At 49.9% G+C, this 23,869-nt stretch overlaps 1 protein-coding gene across 7 annotated transcripts in view; it reads right to left on the bottom strand.

Moving 5' to 3' along the window:
* Positions 1 to 1,242: 1,242 nt before the first annotated feature.
* FASN (fatty acid synthase) overlaps positions 1,243 to 23,869 on the bottom strand; it is a 110,291-nt gene continuing 87,664 nt past the window's right edge. For all 7 annotated transcript variants that reach the window (XM_019556500.1, XM_019556499.1, XM_019556501.1 and 4 more), the window contains 29 exons: positions 23,745 to 23,860; positions 23,247 to 23,422; positions 22,747 to 22,938; positions 22,370 to 22,450; positions 22,062 to 22,247; positions 21,573 to 21,752; positions 21,132 to 21,335; positions 19,764 to 20,074; positions 19,260 to 19,649; positions 18,560 to 18,724; positions 18,274 to 18,392; positions 18,011 to 18,165; positions 17,368 to 17,559; positions 16,199 to 16,349; positions 15,488 to 15,666; positions 14,013 to 14,132; positions 13,726 to 13,848; positions 12,230 to 12,453; positions 11,536 to 11,737; positions 9,327 to 9,478; positions 8,636 to 8,727; positions 8,326 to 8,477; positions 7,794 to 8,036; positions 5,574 to 5,762; positions 4,498 to 4,722; positions 3,892 to 4,115; positions 3,272 to 3,370; positions 2,903 to 3,154; positions 1,243 to 1,945 (listed from right to left, as the gene is read on the bottom strand). In XM_019556500.1, coding sequence (XP_019412045.1) covers positions 1,808 to 1,945; positions 2,903 to 3,154; positions 3,272 to 3,370; positions 3,892 to 4,115; positions 4,498 to 4,722; positions 5,574 to 5,762; positions 7,794 to 8,036; positions 8,326 to 8,477; positions 8,636 to 8,727; positions 9,327 to 9,478; positions 11,536 to 11,737; positions 12,230 to 12,453; positions 13,726 to 13,848; positions 14,013 to 14,132; positions 15,488 to 15,666; positions 16,199 to 16,349; positions 17,368 to 17,559; positions 18,011 to 18,165; positions 18,274 to 18,392; positions 18,560 to 18,724; positions 19,260 to 19,649; positions 19,764 to 20,074; positions 21,132 to 21,335; positions 21,573 to 21,752; positions 22,062 to 22,247; positions 22,370 to 22,450; positions 22,747 to 22,938; positions 23,247 to 23,422; positions 23,745 to 23,860 — 5,232 coding nt within the window. In that variant the 3' untranslated portion in view covers positions 1,243 to 1,807. The remainder of the gene's footprint in view (positions 1,946 to 2,902; positions 3,155 to 3,271; positions 3,371 to 3,891; positions 4,116 to 4,497; positions 4,723 to 5,573; positions 5,763 to 7,793; positions 8,037 to 8,325; positions 8,478 to 8,635; positions 8,728 to 9,326; positions 9,479 to 11,535; positions 11,738 to 12,229; positions 12,454 to 13,725; positions 13,849 to 14,012; positions 14,133 to 15,487; positions 15,667 to 16,198; positions 16,350 to 17,367; positions 17,560 to 18,010; positions 18,166 to 18,273; positions 18,393 to 18,559; positions 18,725 to 19,259; positions 19,650 to 19,763; positions 20,075 to 21,131; positions 21,336 to 21,572; positions 21,753 to 22,061; positions 22,248 to 22,369; positions 22,451 to 22,746; positions 22,939 to 23,246; positions 23,423 to 23,744; positions 23,861 to 23,869) is intronic.

Below are 23,869 nucleotides of genomic sequence, written 5' to 3'. Positions count from 1 at the left end.
GCCCCCACGAGCCGGCCGGGGTCGCCCGCCCCGCACCCTCATCTCCCGCCGGTTGCTGTTTTACAGCCTCCAGCCCCGGTTTCCCGGCCGCTTTGGGCTTTTTAGCCAAGACCTGGATGATTCCAGACTACTACTACTACTACTACAGGAGCAGAAAGAAGATGGAGGGACCGGGGGAAGGGACAACCAGCGACCCTGTGTTTCAGCTGCAAAGGAGATCCTCTCTGGACCCGCATGTACGTAACCATGAAGAAGACAAGACAGGACACAGTTTAATCTTTTCAGCTCACGTTGTATTTGCATTTCAGATTTCACACAGAAATGTTTCATTCAACTAAAACCAGCTCCCGAGCCACGATCCACAGAGGCTGGTTCCCCGGCTCGGCACCTGCCAGGCCAGAGCCGTCCCCGTGGCCCCCCCATGGGGCCAGGTCCCAGCGGGAGCCAGATGCAGCCTCTCCCAGCTGGTGCCGGTGGCTCCCCGGGTGTCCTCTGTATCATAGGTGCAGCAAGGGCTCACCGGTTTCCCTAGAGACAGATCCAGCATAGCAGAGACTAGAGAGAGAGTTTTCTGGACACTAAGGTTTTTGCCACTTTCAAGAAGGCATCAAATCCTTTAAAACCACTTGCCAAACTGGTGATGCTGGTAAGCCATGTGGGACTTCCCACCTCACAGCTGAGAGGAGACGTGTGCAGGGCTGGCCCTACGCCGAGGTCAAGCCCTGCTCCGCGTGGGCATCTCTAGCCAGGCCTGAGCTCTGGTTTGGGACTTGTAGGTGGTCAGGAGGACTGGGAAGTGGAGAGGCCTGGCTCAGAGCCATGGTCACCAAAGAACAGGCCAGGGTAATGCTCCCTAAGGGGGTTTTAAAAGAAGGACTAGGGTGGAGAGGCTGGGGGTGGCTAGGCAAGGAAGGGGGGAGAAGGGGCCAGTGCATGTTGAGCAGGAGCCTAAGCGCAGGGCCTGTGCAACCACGTGCTTGGGACAGCTGCGGGGGCACACTTGCTCGCAACTCAGCCCACATTCAAGCGGCCTCACAAAGGACCATCTCCATCCATCCATCCATCTGCAGCCCCTCTAAGGAAAGAGCAGGTGGTGCTGTGAACCCTTCTACTCTTGGCAAAGCTGGGAGAGGAAGGGAAACTATTCCAAAGATGCACTTTGGTTTAACAAACTGGGCAGCTGCACCTGGGAGATGAAATAAAAGACCCCCTTGCCCCCCCCCAAGGGTGCGTTGGTTTTTTTTCCCTTGAAACCTATGGTAACTTAAAACTGAGATGCTTCTAGGCTGATGCAATAAAATAGGTAGACTGATTCAAAAATTGAGAGAGAAAAAAATAGTAAAAAAAGCCTCAATGAAATTCTCTTTCCAACTTAACTACAGCCTGATTCTTCACAGATCAACAAGAGTCTCCAAAATCAGCTGCAGCACCCCTCTGCTTACTGGGCTTGGTTAATAAAATCACTAAATCACTTAGCCTTTGGCATACCGTTAAGACAACAAAACAATACAGAGCACAAAGAGACGTCTACTCCTAACATTGTTTTTCATACTGCCAAAAAAAGTGTAGAAAGTAGCCAATGTGGGTCCACAGAGCAGTGCAGTGAGACAGTCACAACACGAGAGAGACAGAGGGAGGGAGGAGGGGAGACAGACAGACAGCAACCCCCCACAATCCACTATCATCTCATCTGCTCTGCAGACGGGTCTGGGAAGTCCTGCTGACGGATGAGTTTCTTCGGATCTGTCATAACCGGGGTGACGTTGGAACTCTCTCTCAGCCAGTGACACCGGGTGAACAGGAGGGTCTAACCCTCTCGGACGCTGACCCGGGGCTCTGCCAGCGAGCTGTGGATGATCCCGACAATAGTCTCAATGCCATCTTCCTCCAAGAAGGTGCGGTGATCTCCTTCGATGACATGGACTGAGATTTTCCCATCACAGACCTACATGTGGCAAAAAGGTAAAAGAAAGAGTATGGTCCACGCAGAACTACAGTGTATTTTAGTTCCCCACTTGTTGCCTCTTATCCAGAAGAGACAAGAGTCTCCAAGCTGAAGGAGGAACAAGCGTGAAGCTTTCTTGCTCCTATAACATCATCTCGGTTTCGGCTCTAGGTCCCTTTAGTTCCCAGCAAAAAGCAGCAGCAGGCTCAGGGGCATGCAGGAGCCGGGCTGTTAGGCTTCCTGCCTTCAGCTCTAGTGCTGGCAGCTGCTTTCCTCCCTGCTGCCCCAAGGAATGAGCTGATGCTGTTGGGCACTGGGGTCCTCAAAACATTCACAAAGCTGTGGCTGCCCCCCTCTATGTCCTTACATGCCTAGTACCATTCTAGTATGTGCAAGTCAGGTTGTGGGGGGCAGCAGTGAAAAAGTCCTAAAGGGGCAGGACACCTGGATTGTGGTATTGGGGAAGAAAGGTGAAGGTTCCTTTGAAGAAAGCTAAAAACAGTTTTATCCTATATGCTATAGACCAAGTAAGTGGGCAGAAGGCAAAAAACCATTTTGCTTTTAACTTCTGGTTTCAACTGACCCCTTTTCATCTCCAGGCTGTGCGCTTCAGGGCACAGATCTCTCCCCCTTACCTGCCTATTTAAAAAAGTGTATTTTTTGGGAGCTATTAGCAGTCACAGTGGAAACAGTTGCAGGCCATTAGGAAATCACCTAGACCTGGGGCAGACCACCTAAGCCTCTGTGTCCTGTGGGACCAAGAGCAGCCTCCTGTTCGTGGTTTGGAGCTGCTTTTCAGCTCTCTGCAAGACAGCTGCACAAGCATTTCCTTCTCTGGAAGATTTGTTCCCTTGAACAAGGAACGCAATTTCTGGCTGCTTCTACCCGTTCTCCCTCCCCTGTCTGCCACAGCACAGAAGAGCAGCCACAGCTGTCAGAGCTGCTCCTTAGACTGACCTCGGAGAGTCTGTAATCTCCACCCAGGCCTTCTCCGTACTCATCCTTCATCTTTGTTCTCAGCAGCGTCACGTTGCCATGGTACTTGAACTCTGGTACATACTTATCAGCAGCCTTCAGTTTGTGGTAGAAGGAGGCAGCAGCAAAGCTGAGGGCCTCACGATTGAGGTCTCTGTGAATCCGCGTTATTAGGTCCACAGAAGCATTGACACGAGCATCCAGGTCTTGCAGGGGCAGCAGAATCTCCAGCAACTGGAGAGAGCAAAGAAGCACTTGGTGGTAAGACAGGGAGGGGCATACAGCTGCTGAACAGAACTCAGATTTAAGGAGCGTCTCCCTGAAGCAACAGGAAGTCTGGAGGAACATTACCTTATTGTATTCAGTGCCTGTGAACTGCTGAACAAAGGCACGCATTGCTTCAGTCTCTGCCTCAGCCTCACTTCCTGGGGTCATCTTGGCCGTGTAGATCTGGAACAGAAAAAAGGGCCACAAGTGCCAGAGGGGAGCTCTGCCCTGCTCCAGAATCCATGACTCAGTATTAGAAAGCAAGTGGCTGAGGAGCCAGAGACACATTGGAGAGGACAATCCAGAAGGGTGGAGAAAGGAGGTGGGATGGGGAGCTGCTCTCTGTGGAGACTTGGGGAAACAGCCAGCTGCCAAGATACGTGTGCCCATCAGCTAGAAAGCACTGTCAGCAAAAGGGAGATCCTGGGGGTGCTGGGAGGCTCAGCCCACTCCCACATGCACATGCTACAGTGTACAAGGCATCCGTATTAGTTCTTTTGTCCCAACCCACATCAGCTAAATGTGAAATGAAGTCACATGGCAACCTCCAGCTCTTATCAGATGTTCCCTCTCCCTCAGCCCAAGGGGTGGGGGACTCCCGTGGTTTTTAAATGTGGTACGAGCATCTTGAGCAATGGGCTCCTTAAATGAAACGCTGCCCAGACAGCTTGGTCACCAGATGGAAGCGCCCTAGCATGGCTCACCTGGGTGAGCGCAGCCACGTAGGAGTGGGAGCCGTCGAACAGGAAGAGGCTGTTGGACCCCAGGGAGGGGTTCTCCTGCTGGGCTTGCAGCTGGGAGCACATCTCAAAGGCGACACAGGCTCCAAAGGAATATCCAGCAATGCGGTAGGGTCCCTCCGGCTGCACCTGCTTTATGCAGTCAATGTAGTAGGCTGCCAGGCTCTTTATGCTGTCCAAGGGAGCAGCTGAAAGAAAGGAAACAAAGCCATGGGTCAGGAAAAGGCTGGACATTGGATGCCAGGAGGATAAAGCTTCAGCAGATGTGCACAGCTTCTGGGCCTGCACTTCTGACCCCAAGCAAGTAGCCATGAGGCAATGAGAGCAGCAGACCTGTTTTCACAGGCCTGTCCCTCTGGACCAGGGCCTCTGCCCATGGACCGACCCTTGGATTCCCACTAGTGCAAGAACCTGCTCTTCACTCCTAAGCATCTTGTCCCCCACTCAGGGAAGAATGGTTTCTGAAGCTCTCTGGTGGCCTTGGCTGGGGCACCGATGAGGCAGAGCTCAGAAAAAGTCCCACGGATATGAAAGCCAGCCACACAGGGCCAAGGGTTGAACCGCAGATACCTCGTGTGCACTGGAGCCCATAGCTGGGGATTCTGAGCCTGGAGGCCAGGGCTTGGAAGACAGCAGCGGATCCCTCAATGGGGTGGATGAGAAACAGTGGGCGCTCCGTGCTTTGCACCTCGTTGAGTTGGGTGATGGTCGGCCCCTCAGGATTCATCAGCAGGTTGTTCAGGTTCAGTTCTGGGTGCTTGGCCTGGCCAGCTGTAGTCTTGAATGGCATCAGCTCTTCGGGGGGAAAGTATATGGGAAGCAGCCACTTAGTCAGGCTCCGATTAGTGAGGCAGGCAGGCAGGAGGCCAGCTCATGTAGGCAGCCACGTTTGGTGCCCCAGAAAGGACATGCCTGCCAGTTCCTAGAGGAGAGTGGGCACCTCCCAACAAGCCTGTCTTTGGATTCTGCCACACCCCTTGCTTGCACTTTCCCCTTCTCTTAACCAGGCTGATGCTACTAATGGCGAGCTCATGGATCATTCCGATTGCAGGTCTCTGCACTTGAGTGGTTCAGAGAACTGGGGACCTGCCAGGGCTGCTGTGGTGAACAGGTAGCAGAAATGTTAGGCTACTTCCACATAGCTTCCCTCCTCAACCCTTCTTGCGGCTGGCTGGGCCATTGCTGAAGGGGCAGCATGCCTTCCTAGGGCAGTGCTCCATGCCACTTTGCACCCAGAGTCCCTGCTTCACACCAGGCCAGGCTGCATCCCCTGGCTGTTGGGCTACTATAGTTGCATGGTCTGTTGCAGCCTGGGAACCTGCTCAGGATGCCCTGTACAGCAGTGGTTCTTAGCCTCATTAGACTCAAGGTCCCCCCTCAGAAAGTGCCAGCTCCCTTTCACTCAGAGAGCAGAAAGAGCAATTCTTCTGTCGCAAAGAACCCAGAGAGATTACAGCAGGGCAGAATCTTATTAACCACACGAATTCTTATCTTGCAAATCACACACGGGTGTTTTCTACACCTAGTGTGTTGCACTCTTAGAAAGGTCTTGCAGGCCCCTGGCTGTGAATCCTTGGTGCACAGGGTCAGGAAGCAGTCCGCAGTCTGCCTCATGCCCAAAGCGTGGCTGTAAGCAGCTCGCCTACCCTCTGCTGTTCCAGATTTGGCGGAAAGCTGCCGCAGTTTGTTAATGGTAAGCCCTCGAATCTCTCTCATCGGCATGATGATGTCATAGTCCCTCTCCAGGGTCTGGCGGATCTCCACGCCCATGAGGGAATCCAAGCCCAGATCAGCCAGGGTGCTCTCAGCGTTCAGACTGTTCAAGTCACGGACACCTGAGGAAAGAAGCAGGAGTTTAGCGCAATAGACAGATGTCCTTCTACCTTCTGGGCTTTCCCAGCAACATCCTCCTCCAGTAGCTTCTTTTCCATTCCTCCTCTTCCCTTCCCTGCTTAGCATCCCTTGGGGTCCCATGTCTGTGCCTCTGCTTTCTGCCTCAACCATTCTTTTTCCAGCCAGCCTGACCCGCTTCCTTAAGTGAAGCCCCCTCTGCCTTTGGGCAGGCTTCCGGCTTGCCTCTGTGGATCCCATGACCAATCCAAATGCAGTACTTTTAGCAGTTCACTGATAGCCACACTCACAATGTGCTGGATGTCTCCACTGGGACATCTTTGTTGGAATTCATTCAAATTGAGTGACAGGAAACAGATTTTATACCCAATTGCAGCCAGAAACATGAAGAATTTATCAGGGATCTCACCAATACCTGGTCAGCAACAGCAGTGTAATATCCCGGGTCATGCTGGAATATTCAGCTTGCACAAATCAGGCAGTCAAGGCTGCCAGTGCCAACTTCCCTGATCTTGTTGGGGCTTTGCACAACCTGCCTCTAACCCAGACCACATAACTGGTCCCACCTTGGACCAGATCTTCAGATGAGATATCAATAGGAAGTGTGTCAGACAGTAAAGAGGCCCTCCAGTTCTAGCTAAACCTGTATCCCATATCAACTAACTGTTCCCGAGACTGCCTTTGGGGAGCTTCCCTGCCCTGTAAGTCACTCCGAGACTTGGAAGAATCAGGCTGCGGGCTCAGACATGGGACAGGCCGCTGCAGAGCACTGAGAACCCGTCCAGATGGCAGCAGGTAGAGGCATTAGGCCACCAGTGTAACAGGACAAGCAGTCATGTTCACTACTATTTTCACTTTTCCCTTGTACATTTCCCCCCCCCCCACACTGCCCCCAGTGTCTGCATTCATCAGTGGTTCCTTGTACTTGGTTGTGAGCACTTTGGGGAGGGACCGTGTGTTCTGTGTTTGTACAACAATGCATTTGACTCATGCCAAGCCGAACACCGAAAAGTATAAAACAGGTGGCTGGAAGATTGGACAGAAGAGGATGATACAGGAACAAGGAAGCCCCCCAAAAAAGGTAACTGCTGGCATCTAGCTAGAAGGCACAGCCAGGCAAGTACAGGAGCCATCAGCTCAGCCCATGTACAGAGCACAGGGAAATACTGAACTCAAACCCCATCTTCTACAGCCAAAACAGCCACCTCCTCCTCAGATCCTGCATAATTGCAGCCTTGGTGCTAGTGTTTCCCTTTGCATCAAGTCCTGAGTCCTCTAGTCCCCCTGCATGGTTGGATGAAAAGCCTTCCCCTTCAGTAACCTTGGATAAGACTCTCCTATGACCTTCTGTCTCTGATCAAGCCCCAGTGGTTTCCCTTTTGGCTTCCCCAAGTTCTTCCTCTTGGACCTTGTTTCCGATTTGGGATCTACATTCAGTCCAGGCCTTTCACACCCTGGCCTCCAAGACACTTCGTAAGGACTCTTCCACCTACATCTCTGACCCAGTTTCTTCCTACACCCAATCCCAATCCCTATGTTCCACCCAAGCTTCTCTTCTAGCCACTCCTTGCATTGCCTTGGCTCACTTCCTTCTTCCATGCCAACCCCCACACTCATCTGGGAGGCTGAGCTGTATTCCTTCCTCTGCCTCTGTATCCCTAAGCCACCCCCTGCTCTGCCAGATCAGCGCAATTGCACTGGCCTGTTGTGCTGGGGTGTCTCATTGCAGATCAATACAGCAACGGTGTCTCCTGGTCAGAGCGTCTCAGTGCAGAGCCCTGGGGGAGGGCTAGTCCTCGGAGGGCAACCTCCACCCCCACCGCCCCTGAGCTATGCCACTGGTGGTGCCAACAGCACTCCCACTGCTGTGTGGGCAGGAGGTGCTTCTGGAGAATCAACAGCTGGCTCTTGGGCCAGGGCCTGCCTTCAGTGACCCACTGGCAGCTGCTGGCACCACCGTTTCCTGCAGCACATTAGGATGCTGATTCTAGAACGCAGAGCACAAGTTTACATACCCAGGATGTGGGCCACAGCCTCCACGAGGTCACAAGGGCCACTTCCTTCACTCTTTTTAGAAATCCTTTCTGCCAGGACAAAGCTGGACACAACGGGATGTGGCCGATTCAGGAACTGGTCCAGAACCTCCAGGCACGAGGCAATTCGCTGTGGGATGGTTCCACCAATCACAATGTCGTCATTGCCCCGTGTCTTCGTGATGATACCTACATCGCCAATGGCACCCCACTGCACACACAATGCTGGAAAAGAAGGCAGAGACAAGGACCCATGAAATGACAAATGGGAGGACGACTGTAGGGAGAGGGAAACCAGAAGCAGAGAGCTTGTGTATTCACCCATGCTGACATGCTCTCCCAATTAGTGAAAGAGGATGTGCGTATGTCCACTCACCGGTGTATGTGAGGAGACAGAGGCAAGGAAGGAAAAGTGCTCCAAGCAGACAGAGGCCTGAGCTCTTTGGAAGCCCCCTCTGCCTGTTTGGCAAGGTTTGGGGAGACGGACAAGCTGAGGAACAACCCAGCCTCTTACCTGGAAGCCCATCATGCTTCCGCTGCTCACAGACGCGCTCCATGGTGGAGTTGGCAAAGCCATAGTTAGTCTGTCCAGAATTCCCTCTTCCAGAGCTTACAGATGAGAAAGCAACAAAATAGTCCAGGTCCGGACACTTCTTACGGCTCACTCTGAGAAGGGGACAGGATAACAGGAGTCTTTTAAGCACTTCTGTTAGGAGGGTCCTGTCCTACCCCCAGTGTGACCTCAGAGAGAGTAGAAACATCTGTACAAGCAGCCCCCAGGCCTAGGCCAGTACCCCCAAGTTCCTCCCTCTGACACCACCTACCGGTCCAGATGAACGATGCCTGCAGACTTGGGTTTGCAGACCTCTTGGAAGGATTCTGGTGTCTGGTTCTCCATCAAGGCATCTCTAAGAACCTGTGGGACACAGGAAAGGCCACCTGAACATCTCTCCAGTTTATCTTCAAATTGATGTCTAACCTACTCCCGTTAGTTTTGGAGGTTGCAACTGCAGTAACAGGTTCTCCATTAGGCCTATTACTAGAGATCCAGCTACGAGATTTCACGTGCTGATCCGTGCCAAGATGCTGAAAATGCACAGAAAGGGCACACCCATTCTTTCCTCATGTTTTCTGCATAGAAATTATGAGCTAATATCACCGAGACAAAAATCTCTTAGCTGATGACTGATAAAAAAAAAAAAAAGTCATCTCTTTATTGGATTTTTCTAGTCCATTCTTTCCCTCATCATCCAGTGGCCATCCTCATCCCGAAAGTGCTGAAAAGGGGCTTTCCATGGCCAAAATCACTATAAGGCATGACTTATGCCAGGAATGGGCTGCTCAGTTCTAAAGGATGCAAGCTGGGAGGTCTGCCCTAGAACTGGCAGAAGGTTGCAGTACCAGGTATTCCCAGGCTACGTATTCCCAAATTTGGGAAGACAAAAAAGTTGATTTGACTCCATGAGCTCAGTGCTGAAAACACTTGCACAGCTACTGAAAGTTTCTGTCACTCACCATAGCCAAGTTAAAGATTCCCCCAACTGGTCCAAGCTGTATGGCTTCATCTAGTAACTTCTGTGTTCCTTCTAAAGTGCCAACATCGCTGGTTGACACCAAGACCTGGACTCCCATCTCCTTCCATACACCGATTTGTTTAGCTTGGTAGCCTACAAAACAGAAGTCTAGTTTGAGCGTCGTTGTTCTGGGTAGTCAGTGTCCCAGTGAAACTACTTCCTGCCCGTTTTCTGGTCACTAAGGGCTCCTGGAAAGATTTTTCCTGCTTCTACTAAGGTTAACAGGAAATATAAACTTCTTGGGGATGGAGACAACACTTGCTGTTGTACATGGTGAACCCCTGAATGGAAGTTCCTACTTAAAAAACACAGCGTGTTGCCCTGTGGGACAGCGTAGCCATTGCATGCAGCTCAGAGGTGAAATGGAGCAATTTTCATTGCAGTTCTTCACGTGTCATATCCCAGAAGTCTTTTGTTTCTCCTCTGGAGAAAAGCTGAGATGGTACTTATTTATCTAGAGCTGAAAATATGGCTGAAGCTTTGTCAACATATGACAATCCTCCCTATACGCAGGGGGCAGAGGAGGGCAAGGTAGGTTTAGAGCAATAAGTCTCGGTCAGGATGCCACAGAACCTTGGGGTGCCTTGAGATTTTCAAGGGTGCCACAGAGTGCCATGCAAACAACTCACAAGATAAGCCTAGAGATTTCAAATAGGAATCCACAGTGCCAAAAACATTTCTGACCTGTTGTGGTCTTTCCAGGCAATTTGCAACAGAAGAGTTGCACTATTATTTTTCTGCAGTCAAAAAGAACGAGAAACTAAAACCCAGCATTTTCCAAGGACTGCCTTGAGCCTAATGGGGGATACCTCGAGTCAAAAAAAAAAAAAAAAGGTTGAGAATCACTGGTCTAGTGCAAGTTGGAAAAAGGAATCAGGAAGGAAGTTCTATTGGGTAGATGGATGGGGCTACATTTAAAAAGAGAAAGGAGAGAAGGATTGTTTGTTTGTTTTTAAATGTATACAGAGTTGCACAGGACTGATAGCAAAACTAGAATTCAAAACAGCTCCAGAAGGCAAGATGGAAACCAGGACTAGGTTAGAAGATGGACCTTGTCCAATCAGGCAAGGTAGCCAACACTTATCTTCCAGAGCAATATCTTGGCCAGATTGAAGAGAAAAAGGCATGAGTTATGGAGATGGAAGGGGGAGAATGCAGCAATTGAGGTGGAAGAGGAAGACTAGGACAAGGGCCTGGAGACTGGGATGGGGGTGGGGTGGGGGGAAGGACTTGAACAGCAGAAGTGGAAGTTAGTGCTAAAGAAAAATAAATAAAATAAAAAATAAAAATAAAAAAGGCGGCAGCAGGGTTGGAAGAGAGGAAGTCAAATGCTACCAAGATCTGTATGCTGGCAAGGCAGGCATAACAGTGGCATTTCCTACTGGAGATGGAAAAAGTATGAATAAGGATTAGCTTGATTTTTACCAGGCAAAGCTTGAGTTGTGTCAAGACTACTATCAGCAGGGTCACAGAGACAGCAAGGTAGTTCCAAGTCGTCTGTTTAATTATAGGTCATCTCACTTAGGGATGGGAGTAGGAGGAAGACTAGAAGGCTGGGGTCTGATCTTGGGGTAGAAGGTAACAGAGTGGGAACGGCAGTGCCCAGAAAAGAGAGAGAGAAGAACAAGCTTGGAATCTGTGGTGCCAGCAGGACAAGGGTCTGTAGGAAGCTGGAGAGGAGTTTGGTCAACTTACCAAAAAGAAACAGGCAGAGCGAGAGGGCTAATGAAAGGTGGCTTTGTAAAGGAAGGAACTTACCAGAGACCTGGGTAAAAGGCAGTTTCACTCATATGGGAGAGCAGGAAAGGGGGAACAGAATAAAAAAAAAAAAAAAAGTAGACAGAAGGGAGTTAGAAGGTGGCAAGAGAGTGAGCAGGGAAAGGATGGAAATGGTTCAGGATCTGGAAAAGGAGCTCAGATTGAGAGGTCTCTTTTTGGATAAGCAAAACCATGGCTTGACAGAGGAGGGAAAGGACCAAGAAGAGAAGAAGAAGAAAAAAAAAAAAAAAAAAAAAAAAAAAAGTGTTCAGAGGAGATGGGGCATCTGCAGACAGCTCAGCTCCATGCCTCTGCTCCCACCTGCAGACTCCAATCAGAGGTCAACCACACACAACCGTGCCCAGGGCACCTGCTCTCAGTTCTCCACTCACCAGTTCTTACACCGGAACGAGATGTCAGCACGAGTTTCTGAGCTCCTCTCTCAATAAGCCACTGTGCCAATTCCAGCCCAAATCCACCAAGGCCTCCTGTGATGATGTAAGATTTGGTAGGTGGGCAAAAAGTGTGGGAGATGGCAAGGAGTTGGGGTAGCACGGAATCACTTGCGGGCAAGTCCTTCTCCTCTTCCCAGACCTTCCAACAACATCACAGGTAACAAAATCAGGCAGGTGTACATACCCTACTTCTCCCACAGAAGTTATGCTCCTATTGCACATCCAACCTCTTCGGACCCAGTCACAGAGCTATAGAATCTTATGTGTCAACTGGCTGAGGTGGCAAGATGGTTAAATAATTAACACCAGTAATTACAAGGATCCCTTCTCTCCTACACTACAGATACAGTATTCTCATTAGGGAACCTCACCCCCTGTGCATGGCTGTTAGATGCAGAACAGTGGGGCCTGTTTTTTTTGGTAGACATGCCACAAATTATCCATGCACCCTCCACTGCTACCACTCACCCCTTTCCCTTGATCTGCTGCTCTGCTCCTTTCCTCATCTGCCATCATGTACCTCTCCCCTCCCCAATCTGCTGTGTGCTCCACACACACATTGCTTATGCCATTTGTGGCAGTTTGGGCTTTCTACTGTAGGAGTGGCCAAAGCCTACAGTTTTCTTGTTACCTTAATCATAACTTTGCCAATGTGTTTTCCTTGTGCCATGAACCTAAAGGCAGCTTCTAACTCCTCTTTGCCAAAGACAGTGCGCTTCAAGGGTTTCACTGTGCCATCTCTTATCCCCTTCTTCACCAATTCATTCACTTCTAACCACTCAGGGTTTTCCTTCATCAAAACAGCATCTAGCAGGATCCCATGGAACGTCACATTCTTCAGGAAGAGAGCCATTCCTATAAGAGGCACATGATTAGCCATACCAGATATTGCTGTTCTCTCAAATCTTTTGGGCCTCCAAAAGCATGCAGACATTTCCATGCAAGTGAGAGGAGCAATTGCTAGGTTTCAGGATTAAGGTGGGGGGGGGCAGGGATGACCAACCAAAAAATTAGCCAACCTTAAAATTAAAAAAGGTGACAAACATGAGCAAGGTTGTTCCCCGAGGAACAAACCAGTGCAACAAACTCCACCCATGCAAAAAAAATCAGCTATTCTGATATTAGTTACTAGCATTAAATAGTCAGGATGAATTCATAACTTGCCAGCAATCTGAGAAGCAGGACATTTAGCAAGTAATGACACGCGACTCAGGAGCAAAAACTTGTATTAACTCATTCTATTGCCACAGGGGATAATGCCCCTATAGGACACTCTCCTGCTTTATCCCAACTGGTTTAAAATGCACAAACAAAAATAACCCCCAAAAAACAAGCCTTCAAGTCCCAGGGCTGGCACCACCTCCCAGAAGCAGCAGTTCCATAGCTGGATTAAACCCAATGACATTTCGCTGCCATGTCTTATTGCAAAGTCATATGGAGTTAGTCAATATTATTTTTTCATAGGAATCTTCCCTCCCATTGAAGGATCTGTACGAGTCCCCTGCCCTTGACAAATTAGCTTCCTTCTTCCTATTGGAACTGCATTGTTAGCTTCTGCCAAGTTTCCAATACCTAAAGGTCCCTGTAAGCCCTCCATCTTCCTAAGCATTTGCAGCACTTCATAACACCTGTACATTTCACAAACGCGTTCTTTACAGCTTATCAGGATCTTCAGATTGTTACACATAAAGGTTTGTCCCAAGACATCCTCACAACTATTTGCTCTTACAAGTGCGTGCTGTATAAACATACTATGAAGGCCCTGCCCTAGACAATCTTAGCAATTTTATACGTGGTTACCAGGAGCTCCCTCTTCCACTGTTCCTTTTGCTGGGAGTTTGCAGAAAGGTGCTTGCTGAGAAAAGCTTGATAAGCAATCGTTGGTTAAATAATGTCTTGTTGCAAACTTCATTTTGCTTGATAATCACATAATGTTCACAGTGGTAATGTTCAGACTTTGAAATGTGATATATTCTAGCTAGGGACTTGTCTACCTGCAAACTAATGTGGGTTAAGGCAAGGCATAAATCTATATCCAAGAGACTACTCCTAAATAGTCGCCAGGCGTAGATAACCTTCAAGGAGAACAGGGACTGGGCCATGGTCTTCCATAGTACCACATCTTACCTAGAGGGTTGTTTTTGGACAGATCAAATTTGCCAATTTCCAAAAAACGTCCGTGTTGAGCAAGGCAACGTAGACTGGCTTGGAGCTTCTCTTCTGCCAAGGAGTTTAGCACGAGGTCAACACCTGCAAGGGAGGAGTAGTAAGATTATCCAGGCATGCGCACCCCTGGCCTAGTCTAACCTCCTCTCTTGGTAACCTGGTCTAAGCTATAAACAGTACATCCTTGTTGTGTTCCTTCTAGTCCCTGGAGACATTTTCTTCCACCATCAGATATGCCTTGGACCCACCTTTCCCTTTGGTAGCCCGCAGAATATGTTGCTCAAAGGCGGTACTTCTGGAGTTGGCAAAGCTGTTTGCATCCAGCTGGGGGAACTGTGCTTGGAGATACTTGCGTTTCTCAGTAGAACCTGACAACAGGAGAAGGAATGTATTTTAAATTTCCCCTGAGACACCAGCAGCACTCCTTGACTCACAAGCAAGATTCCCCTTCCCTCTCAAGGCCTCTGCCAAAGGGATAAAGCTAGAACATGGGCTTGAGGAACCACTGGACACCTGCTATGGAAGCACTGGGGTTTGACACCTAGAAAGCTTCAGGACAAGGCTAGTGTGTAGCTGCTGCCCCCCTTAAGCTGACAGGGAGATCATGACTCCATTTCTACCAGGAACAAACCAAGTTATGCACTGGATGGAAGTTGCCTTTGCTCAACAGTCAATTGCTTTGCTTTATTCTTTGTAGTTCCCTGAAACCATCTTCTCGATTCTGAGATGGGGAAAAGCTTGATGTCAGCAAAACTAGGATGCTAGATTTCAAAAAAGGTGGATTTCAACCAGCTCGAGGAGACAGTTAACACGGTGCCATGGGAACACAGGCTAAAAAGCTTAAAAAGTGCATTAGGAGGGCTGGAAGCCCAACAAGAAGAAAAAAAAAAATACTGTTCCGACATGACAGATTCACAAGAATGGTATATATGTGGCTGTACAAGGAGCTTCTAGGATGGCTCAAATGAAAAACAAAAGCATACAGGCAATGAAGATGGGCAGGTCACTGAGGAAGCATAACAACAACAACAAAAATAGTACAAACCTGCAGGGACAAAAATGAGGAAGGCAAAGAAAGAACGAGCTGCACCTCGCAGCAACGTTAAGGGCAATAAGAAAAGGTTCTATAAGTACTTTGGGCAGAAGAGACAAGGTTCTTTGGGTAGATGTGATATCATTTATTAGACCAACTAAGCAGTTGGAAAAAAAATGTTATTTGCAAGCTTTTGGGTACAAACACCCTTCTTAAGCATAGAGAGAAGAAAGACTAAAGAAGCTATGGGTTCACTGTTTAGCAGCCAGGCCCAACTCTTAACAGAAGATGCAAAGAAGGCAGAGCTACTCAACAGGTACTTACCTGGGGCATGTTAGGGTGTTACATCTTGTGGCTGTGTTAGGGTTTACTGTGTAGTTTTACTAATAGGCTAGATAATAGATTTCTGTAGGAGGATTTGGATAGGGTAGGTCCTGTCTTTAGTAAGGGAGGGGTTGAACTAGATGATCTCTGGAGGTTGCTTCCTGCCCTACTTTTTGTTTTTTTATGATTCTAAGTTACTTGGAGTCACTCATGGCATGCCCTAGGAGTAAGGCAGAGATTTCCTGAGGTGGCCAGCAGCTGGGTGTACCCCATTTCCAGGTGCTCTCTTACTGGAGGCCTGGGGTCAAGAGCTGATGGGAGAATGTGCAGGTCAGGAGGTCACAGAATGGGGACCTTGGCACTCACCCACAGTTGTGAAGACATGGCAGCCCATGCTCAGGGCTATGGTGATAGCTGCCTGGCCCACACCCCCAGAGCCTGAGTGAATGAGCACGCTCTCCCCCTGTTTCATGCCACCACGAGCGATCAAAGCATAATAAGCTGTGGCATAGACCACAGGCACGGTGGCGGCCTCCTCCAGGGTCCTGGAAAGGTGACACACCAAAACCAACATGAGACAGGACAAAGCACTCATACCTTCAACTGCAAGTCAGAGCAGCCCAGACCAGCTGTTTTCAGAGCTTACTGCAAGTCTCACCATTATGGAAGCTTCTCCCTCCAGTAACCAACTGACCAATGCTATTCTGCCCCCAATATATACACAGACATAGCAACCAAACCCAAGAGGGGTGAAATGCAAAACTCTACTGAGGACTGCTATGCACACAGTGGTGCTCAACTCCTGCAGTGACAGCAACTCCAGTATTTGCAAGCTACAGAGTAGGTTTATCACAACCTGGGAGACTAGTTCTGGATCAATGCAGGATGGAGTCACACCCTCAAAACACCAGCTGAGGCATTAAACAGTAGTTCTGCTCACTTTGAGCAGTATTGGATGTTTTCTCTCACGTTAGAATTCCTTGCATTGACCCACTAATTGTCCCCTACTGAGACTTTGCTCCATGCAGACAGCTGAGGGGTACAACCTGTAGTAAGAGAGAAGGGAAATGGACCCACCAGTTCTCTGGCACATCCCACAGGAAACAGCTGTCAATGTCCACCACTGTAGCCAGTCCCTTTGCCTGGATCAATCCCATAACCCTTTTTCCAGTAGGGTCCCGCCCCGAGAACTCCATTCCCATCAAGTTGTCCTTTGCAGTCCAGTGACCTAAGAAGATAAAAATCACCACTGTGAAACTCTTCCTGAAAAACCCTCCTGCTCAAAAGGTCCTCACCATGAACCCTCTTCTGGAAGCAGAGGAGTCTCCTCACTTCAGGGTAGCATCTCCAAAGTCCTGGAATAAGCCTGCTGCTTTCTAGCTCAGTAACCAGCATCTTATTTTCTGCTTTTAAAAATACCCAAGAGCATCAAGTGCCAATGGCCCAAGCTTTTGAAGCACCTCACTGTTGTAGAACCCCTGATTTGTATTCTCAGTGTTTTAGTCTCTAGTTCCCCACCAAAAAACAACTCCACTGAATCTGCATCTTATTAGAAGGTCTTCTCCCTCTTCTTTGGGGTGAGGTGGGGAGGGAATAAATAAAAATAAAAAAAGTAGGGAGTCCAAGAACTAGAAGTCCGAGGTTAGAAGATACTAAAAAAAAAAAAAAAGGTCTATGGGAGGGGGAAAAAAAGAGTATTTCACCCCAAGACTCCATATTGAAACGACTGAGGAACAGTCATACCTGGGTTGGGTTGGGTTGAGAAAAGAATGGGGGAGGGGGGGGGGGGCCATCAACACAGCAGATCTCCACCAAACACACCTGTGAGTTAGTTTTTGGCAGCAGCAAAGCAGCATTGACAGATGTGACCACTTTTAAATTCTCAAAAATTCCTGGTGAAGTAAAGCGTTACCACCACCCTCCTGTACGCAGGGAAGCCACAGCAGTGTGCCATGTCACTGCACTGACAGCTCTGCTGCTGTGACAGTGAATACTCACCTGACAGGCGTACTGCAGACATGTTAAACTGCACTGATGATAAATGGTGCTGGCAATGAGAGCAGAACCTGGGAGATCCTGACAATATACTGGACTTGGGTAATGCTTTTGCTTGCCCTGGGGATCAGCTTTGTGCAAGAAAGTTAATTTATGGCTGGATCAGTGCAGGGCTGAGCCGATCTCACTACAGAACTTGTTCCTATGCCACAGAGTGGGTGGAAGTGTTTTAAGTTCCACCAGCCACTCACCTGGTATAGCATCTGTAGGGAGCTTCCCTGTGGCCAACATGATGTCACGGAAATTGAGAGAGGCATAATAAACCTTGCAGAGCTTAGTGCTGGGATAGTGGCAGAGTGGAGAGGCAATCCAGTGAAGGGAAGAGAGGTCTCCACGCATCAGTGTGTTCACGCAGGCATATTCCGTCAAAGCCTGGGACTGGCCTGCAGGAAGACATGGGAGAGCCTTAGACACATCAGCTTGATGGCGACGCTTCACCCGATGGAGCAGATTTGTGCAAGAGCACCAAAAAACCCCAAACAAGCAAACAAAAAAAAACCCCACCACCAAAAAACACCCCCCCAAAACCCAAACCACATGTGACAAAGTCTGGGAGCCATTCATAGAAGCAGGGATGTTTGCCATTCACCGTTAGCCAGCTCTTCTGTTTACCCCCAGCAAAGGCCCTCTCCATGCTGCAAGCCTGCCTGGGCACTGAGCTAGCTCATACTGCCTGCAGACATCAAGACATGCCATTGTCCTGCTGAATCTGATCCAAAAATGCACCCATGCCTAATTCTTGGCACCAGGAGGAAAAGCATCTCCTCACACCAGTTTTCCAGACCCTGCAAGAGGAGACAGTGGCCATCAGACCCCCAACTAAAAAAGTGTCACCTTGCTCCAACAGGAGGTACCGAAAGGAGCCCCACTTCCCATCACGATACACATTTGTCACCAGGTCTCTCTGGAGGATCTTTTGCATCTCCGAGTCTGATGGGCTGGTTGGAGGCACAGGGGAGGAGGAGTCCAGATTGGAAACAAACAGGGACCTGGGGAGCAGATGGAACACATGATCCATGTTGGTCACTCTGCCTGCCAGGAAGCAGGAGGAGGAAGATGGCCTCTGCTCCCAAAGAGCCTCTAGTGTGGCTTTGTACCTGATCCTGTGGCCTCCAGGCTCCTGGCGCAGGCAGGTCATCAGTCCCATAATGCCAGAGGTTGGATACTTGGTTGCAGTCAGCCACAAAGGCTGCTCAGATGAATCAGCCAGGAGGTTCTGCAAAAAAGCCCAGCCAGGTAGATTAAGCTGTGCTGAAAGGGAGCTGCTGCCCCTACCTCACGGCCTCTCTGAGCCTAGGGAAAGGGGTCTGGAAAACCTGGAATGCTGTTGAAGACAAGCTGCCTCTTCCCAAGCCATTCCCATGGCTCCACCCAGAGACTCACCTTTAGGGAATCCACCCACTTGCAATGGGTCTCATCCACAGGCAGGAAAATAGGTGGCTTGACAGGAGCCTGCCGGCGGCACAAGAACATGACAGAGCCAAAAAAGGATCTTTTCACAGCCATGAGATTCAGCGAGGTCTTGCTGAACAAATCTTCCCAGGCTGCCTGTGAAACAGAGCAAGATGGGAATGACTGGCACAGCCAGGAGGTGCTAGAATCCCATTCAACACCTCCCTGGGGAAACCAGGAACCAGCACTGCCCCCTTCTCCCTACACAGGGTCTTTGGCAGAAGCTTGCCCCATGCATCCATCTTCCCACACCCCCCTGGTCCTTTTGCTGAGACACTGCATGCAGGACTCCCAGCATTCAAAGAATCAGCACCAAGGATCCCAACAGCTCCTTGAAGAGCCAGAGATGCTGTTACGTGCACTGTAGGGGCCCCTACAGCGAGTGTGGGTTGGCATTCACAGCTGTGTGCCACAGTAACAGTCCTCCTGTTCCTGGTTGTCTCAGGGTGTCATCTCCAGGTTTGCCATCAGGCACCAGACACCAGGGCAGGAAGATGCCTTTGTTTTTCCCCAAATGGGACAGAGCAGCTGTTCAGGAGTATGAACCACCAGAGAGTCTACAAGCAGCATCCCAGACTCTAGGACCAACCAGAGAGATAATAGCCAAGGGCCTAGGAGAGCAGACACTTACCTGAGTCAGGAAGCCTGGTCTGTGCTGCACATCTAGTGCTGTAAGGAAATGGACCGTTTCTCCAAGAGTTTCTCCTCCCAGAAGAGTATGCAGTAGCACAAACCCTCCTTCCTTCACGGAGGCCACCAGGTTGGAGAGCATCTCTGCTGGCTTCTCCAAGACTTTCATGGAGCAGTTGAGCACCAGCAGGTCAGCATTGGTCAGGTTTCCAGGTGGAGGACGGACAGGGTCCCACTGGCCAGGGGAAACATCCGTTTCCTGAAACTTCTTCTCATAGGCAGAAAGGACCTCCAGGGCTCTATCAGTAGCACTGTAGTCAACTTCTAGCAAGGGATGAGTTCCTAGAAGAGGAGTGATACGAGAGAACAGGCATCCATCTCCTGCCAGTGCCTATACAGGAAGAGACAGGAAAGGAAGATAAATACCTAAGCTGTTGGCAGCACATGAAAGCAAGAGGTAAGTCTTGGGATTTCAAGACCTCTCCCACCCAAAGTCCCAACTAACCTCCACAATCTTTATCTTGATATTGGACATATTCTCCACAGTTAAGTCCAGACAAACCTTCAGGTGTGGGGAATCTAGCAAAGCATTGAGGAGGGGATCCTCCTGGAGGTGCATCTTCTCTTGGGTCACAATCTCATCCAGCTCAGAATACAGGTTTCCATTTAGTTCCAGGTGGCAAATTTTATCAAGGATGTACAGAAGGCCCTTCTCTGCAGGCACAGTCTCTGCCCTGGTGCCTGTAGTCTCTAGCCCAGGGATGGCCAGTCTAACCCCATGCAGCGCTACCTTGTTCTGCAGGTTCTGGATCAGACCTAGAGCACAGCAGGAGAGAGAGAGTCACACATCCTTCCCTGCTGCTGCCTCAGTACACAAGCCCTGTAAGAGCAACAGCTTGGCATACCTTGTGAGACTTCCTGATGATATTAGTGGTGGGTCTTGTGGTGTTGTGTACCCAGAACAGCCAACTCACACACAGCACAACACACTAGTCTCCATTATTGCTAGCAGCATCCTGAGGCCTCATCCTAGAGAGGTCCTCTTTGCTGGCTCTCCACAAACATGGCAAGAAAAGTGCAAAGGACAACCCCCCCACAAAGGGAAGGCTTTGACTGCTGTTAAAATTTCACCAGTGAGTAGAAGGAAAAAAGAGCATCAGGCCAATCTCGCTGCCTGGAAGACAGAACTGGTATCCTGATACAGCCAAAACAGCCATGCCAGAAGCACCTCACCCAAGGCTCAAAATTCCCGAACAGCCACTTCTGTTCTGCCTTCAGTTGAGTTACTCCTAAAGAACAGTGGGAGATCTGCCAAGGACTGCAGTTTGCCTCCACTCCCGCACAGCTTTGGCACCAAGGGCTGGGGTGTCAGAGACTGGACTCAAAGGGCCTGGGGGAGGGGCAGGGATTTAAATTTTCATGCCAGTATTAACAGAGGTAGATTCCTGCAGATCTAGGACACTAAAATAAATAAATAAATAAATAAAATTGGTGCACTGGCACAGATGCTGCACCAGCAGCACATTTGACAGATGCCCTCCTCAGCAGAAGCCAGCCGAGTGCCACAGAAGTCCTGCCCAGGGAGGATGTCTTAGCGAAGTGCCAGAGCCCTTCAGCCTGGCCTGCCCAGGGCTGGGTCAGTCAGCTCTAGGTCCTGTAGCAGCTGGCTCCACTGTGGTGCCTTGGGCATAGTATGTTTTGTGACTGTACGACTAAAATCAGAGCCACAGCCTGGGCTTAGCGCCTGCTCAAGGAGACTGCTGGAAGAAGAGCGTGCACCAATGATTTCAGAAGATGGTGCAGGCATGACTTTCACCCCAAAAACCTGCTTCCTGGTACCATGGACAGTTACAGTGTACTGAACTTTCTTTACCTTTGCAATGCTCCAGAACGGTGTGAAGCTGTGCATTGGAAGACAGACAATCCATCTCAACATAAGGCACAAAGCAGAACTTCTCTAGGAGTGGAGAACCCTGTTCCTGCTGCCTGCGGGGTGCTATAGAGCTGTGGAGCCCAGTAACCTGCACGCCTCCTGACCTGATGCTGCCAATGCAGTGGTCATAGAACACATCAAAAACTGCAAGACAAGAGGAGAACATGCAGATGATGCTGGAAGCTTCACAAGAAGAGGCTCTGCTGTGCTGCAGGTGGCCAGACAGCCAGTGTGGTGTCAGTGGGCAAAGCAGGAGCACAATGACCCGTCAGCTGAGAGGCCCCTGGGCCTGCCTTACGTCAGGAAGATGTAGCTGCTTTTCAGCATCTGGAATTTCACAAAAGAAGCCAGGAGAATCCTGACCATGGGAGAGACTGTTACCTTGTTTGTCATCCTTGTACGTCTGCACTTGCTTCAGGTGCAGCACGGGGTCAATGCACACTGAGCGGATGCGTGTGGGTAGGTGCAGGTTGCGCCCAGGATAGCCCAGGATGGTCACGTGCAGCATGGTGTCGAGGAACGTCACCCAGTTCCCATTCCACAGGAGCTTGCCCGAGCTCCCTAGGAAAGAGAAGCAGCCCTGTCAGTGTGCGTACCCCACAGAGGGAGGGAGGGGAAAAGGCTGGCTCTACTGCCAGAGGGCTGACAGCACAATTGGCATTGCCCAGGTGCACTCTACCCAATGCCACAACAGGGATCTTCTGCATCCGTCCTGTGCACAGGACCCTGCTGCCAAGCCTCAAGGCAGGTAGGCCTCAGCCATGCAGCCTGGGTGGATGCTTCACAGTGGCTATGTGCACCTGACTAGCATATCATGCACAAGTCAGCAGGCATAATGACCAACCCCTTCAACATCTTCAGAAGACGCACCTGCACTGCTGCTTTCGAGGAGCCCCTGGAACGTTGGCCCATAGTTGTACCCATGTAGATGCAGCTCTGTGTAAATGTCTGTCTTGGAGAGGGGGTGGCTGGAGCTTGCATCTGGCTGGGCATCAGAATCAGCTTGCTCATTATGAAAGTTATTCAGAGCAGTGTCTTCCAAAAGGTAAACTTTCCCTAGCAGGCACAAGAGAGAACATGAGCCATCAGCACGCAAAGGCATGGCACTGGATTCCCAGGAGGCCAGACCAGGTGCCACCACTGGATTCCCAGGAGGTCAGGCAGAGTTGTCTACTTACCACTTACACTCAGGTTTCCATTTCCTGACACTTCAAAGCTGTGGGAAGCAGGCATGAGTCTCACCTCCAGCTGCACAGAACCTGCAACACAGGCAGAGATTGGTGGGGCAGAGAACGTGGGGCAGGGTTTTCCTGGGACCAGGGGGCATCCACTCCCTGTCACTCCAAATCCCTGGCACCTCCCATCTTTCACACCCTCTCCTTCCCACCTGCACACCATAGAACAAAGCAGGACATGTCCCATCCTACTTGTAGATGCATTATGAGACCAGGAGCGTGACACCTTCACCCCCTTTCCTGCTGCCTTGCGCTCTCTCCTTCCACCAGTCTTTCCCCAACTTTACTATGTGGACCAAGGCTCCCCATCCCCCTCTCACCTTTCTTGGGTAGGATGGTTGCTTCGTGGATCATGACATCCTCAAACATGACAGGCATTTGTTCCATGACAGCTCCCAGAGACCGTGCCAGGGTTCGCCAGGCTAGCACCAGGTATCCAGTGGCTGGGTAGAGGACTCTGCCATCAATGCAGTGACCAATCAAGTAATGGTCAGGAGACTCTGGGTTCACATCTACCCATTACACAGGAAACAACAAAAAGCTTTTGTAACTTCTTAGCAGAAATGCTCTGGAATAAGATGTTTTTCCTATCACCACCCTTCCCCCTCCCAAGGCAGGGTGGGAGACAGAGAAAAAAAAATTCTCAGTGCTGCTACCACTTTCTCTTTCATCCAAAGCCTTTCACCCCAGCCCCTGGAGCTGTTCCAACCTCATGAAGCTTCAGAACTGCTCCTCAGAACAGGATTTTGGGGTTCTACTTAGACTTTGGGCTCCTGATTTATGAATGAGAGGAAGCAAAGCAGAAGCAGCAGGTACACACCAATATTGTACACTGAAGCAGATGAAGAGCCTGCAGAGCCAGATGGAAATTCTTCGGCTTTTGGGTAGTACCAGGTCTCACTGTGATCCCACAAGATGTGGGGAGAGATGAGTGGGGTTCCTACTGGCACAGGATATTCAACAGGTGGGAACAGCTTATTTGACTGAACATTTATTCTGGGGGAAAAAAAAAAAAAAAAAAAAGTTAGGATAGTTGAGATTTTGGTCTTGATCCTCAGGTGCTAAAAGCCACAATAGTCCATGCACTCATGGGTTATCAAGCTGGTCTCCTGTTCCAGGAGTTTGAGACAAACCCACCTCTCTCCCACCCAAGGGATTCCACTGCTTTGGGTCAGACACAGCCTCCTATCCATGCCAAAAATGTGTTGCTGTGCAAAAAGAGAAGCCAAGAGGCATTTCTCACTCTAAGGCATCACTGGAGATGGATCTTGCCGTTCTCCATACTAACCACCCTCTTTCCTGTCCCCAGACACCATACCCAGTCAAGTGGATCTTTCCAATGTGTGTCAGGAAGAACTCCAAGTTGTTTTTGTGCTCTCTCTTCATCAAAGGCAGGATGGTGCAGGTTGGTTTCAAGCTTCTCTTCAGGATAGCCTAGCCAAG

The sequence above is a fragment of the Crocodylus porosus genome, unplaced genomic scaffold (assembly GCF_001723895.1).
Source record: "Crocodylus porosus isolate Cpor-Errol unplaced genomic scaffold, CroPor_comp1, whole genome shotgun sequence".
Taxonomy (NCBI): Eukaryota; Metazoa; Chordata; order Crocodylia; family Crocodylidae; genus Crocodylus; species Crocodylus porosus.
The sequence above is the reverse complement of the archived record's forward strand: the minus strand, read 5'-3'. Positions and strand labels throughout refer to the sequence as shown.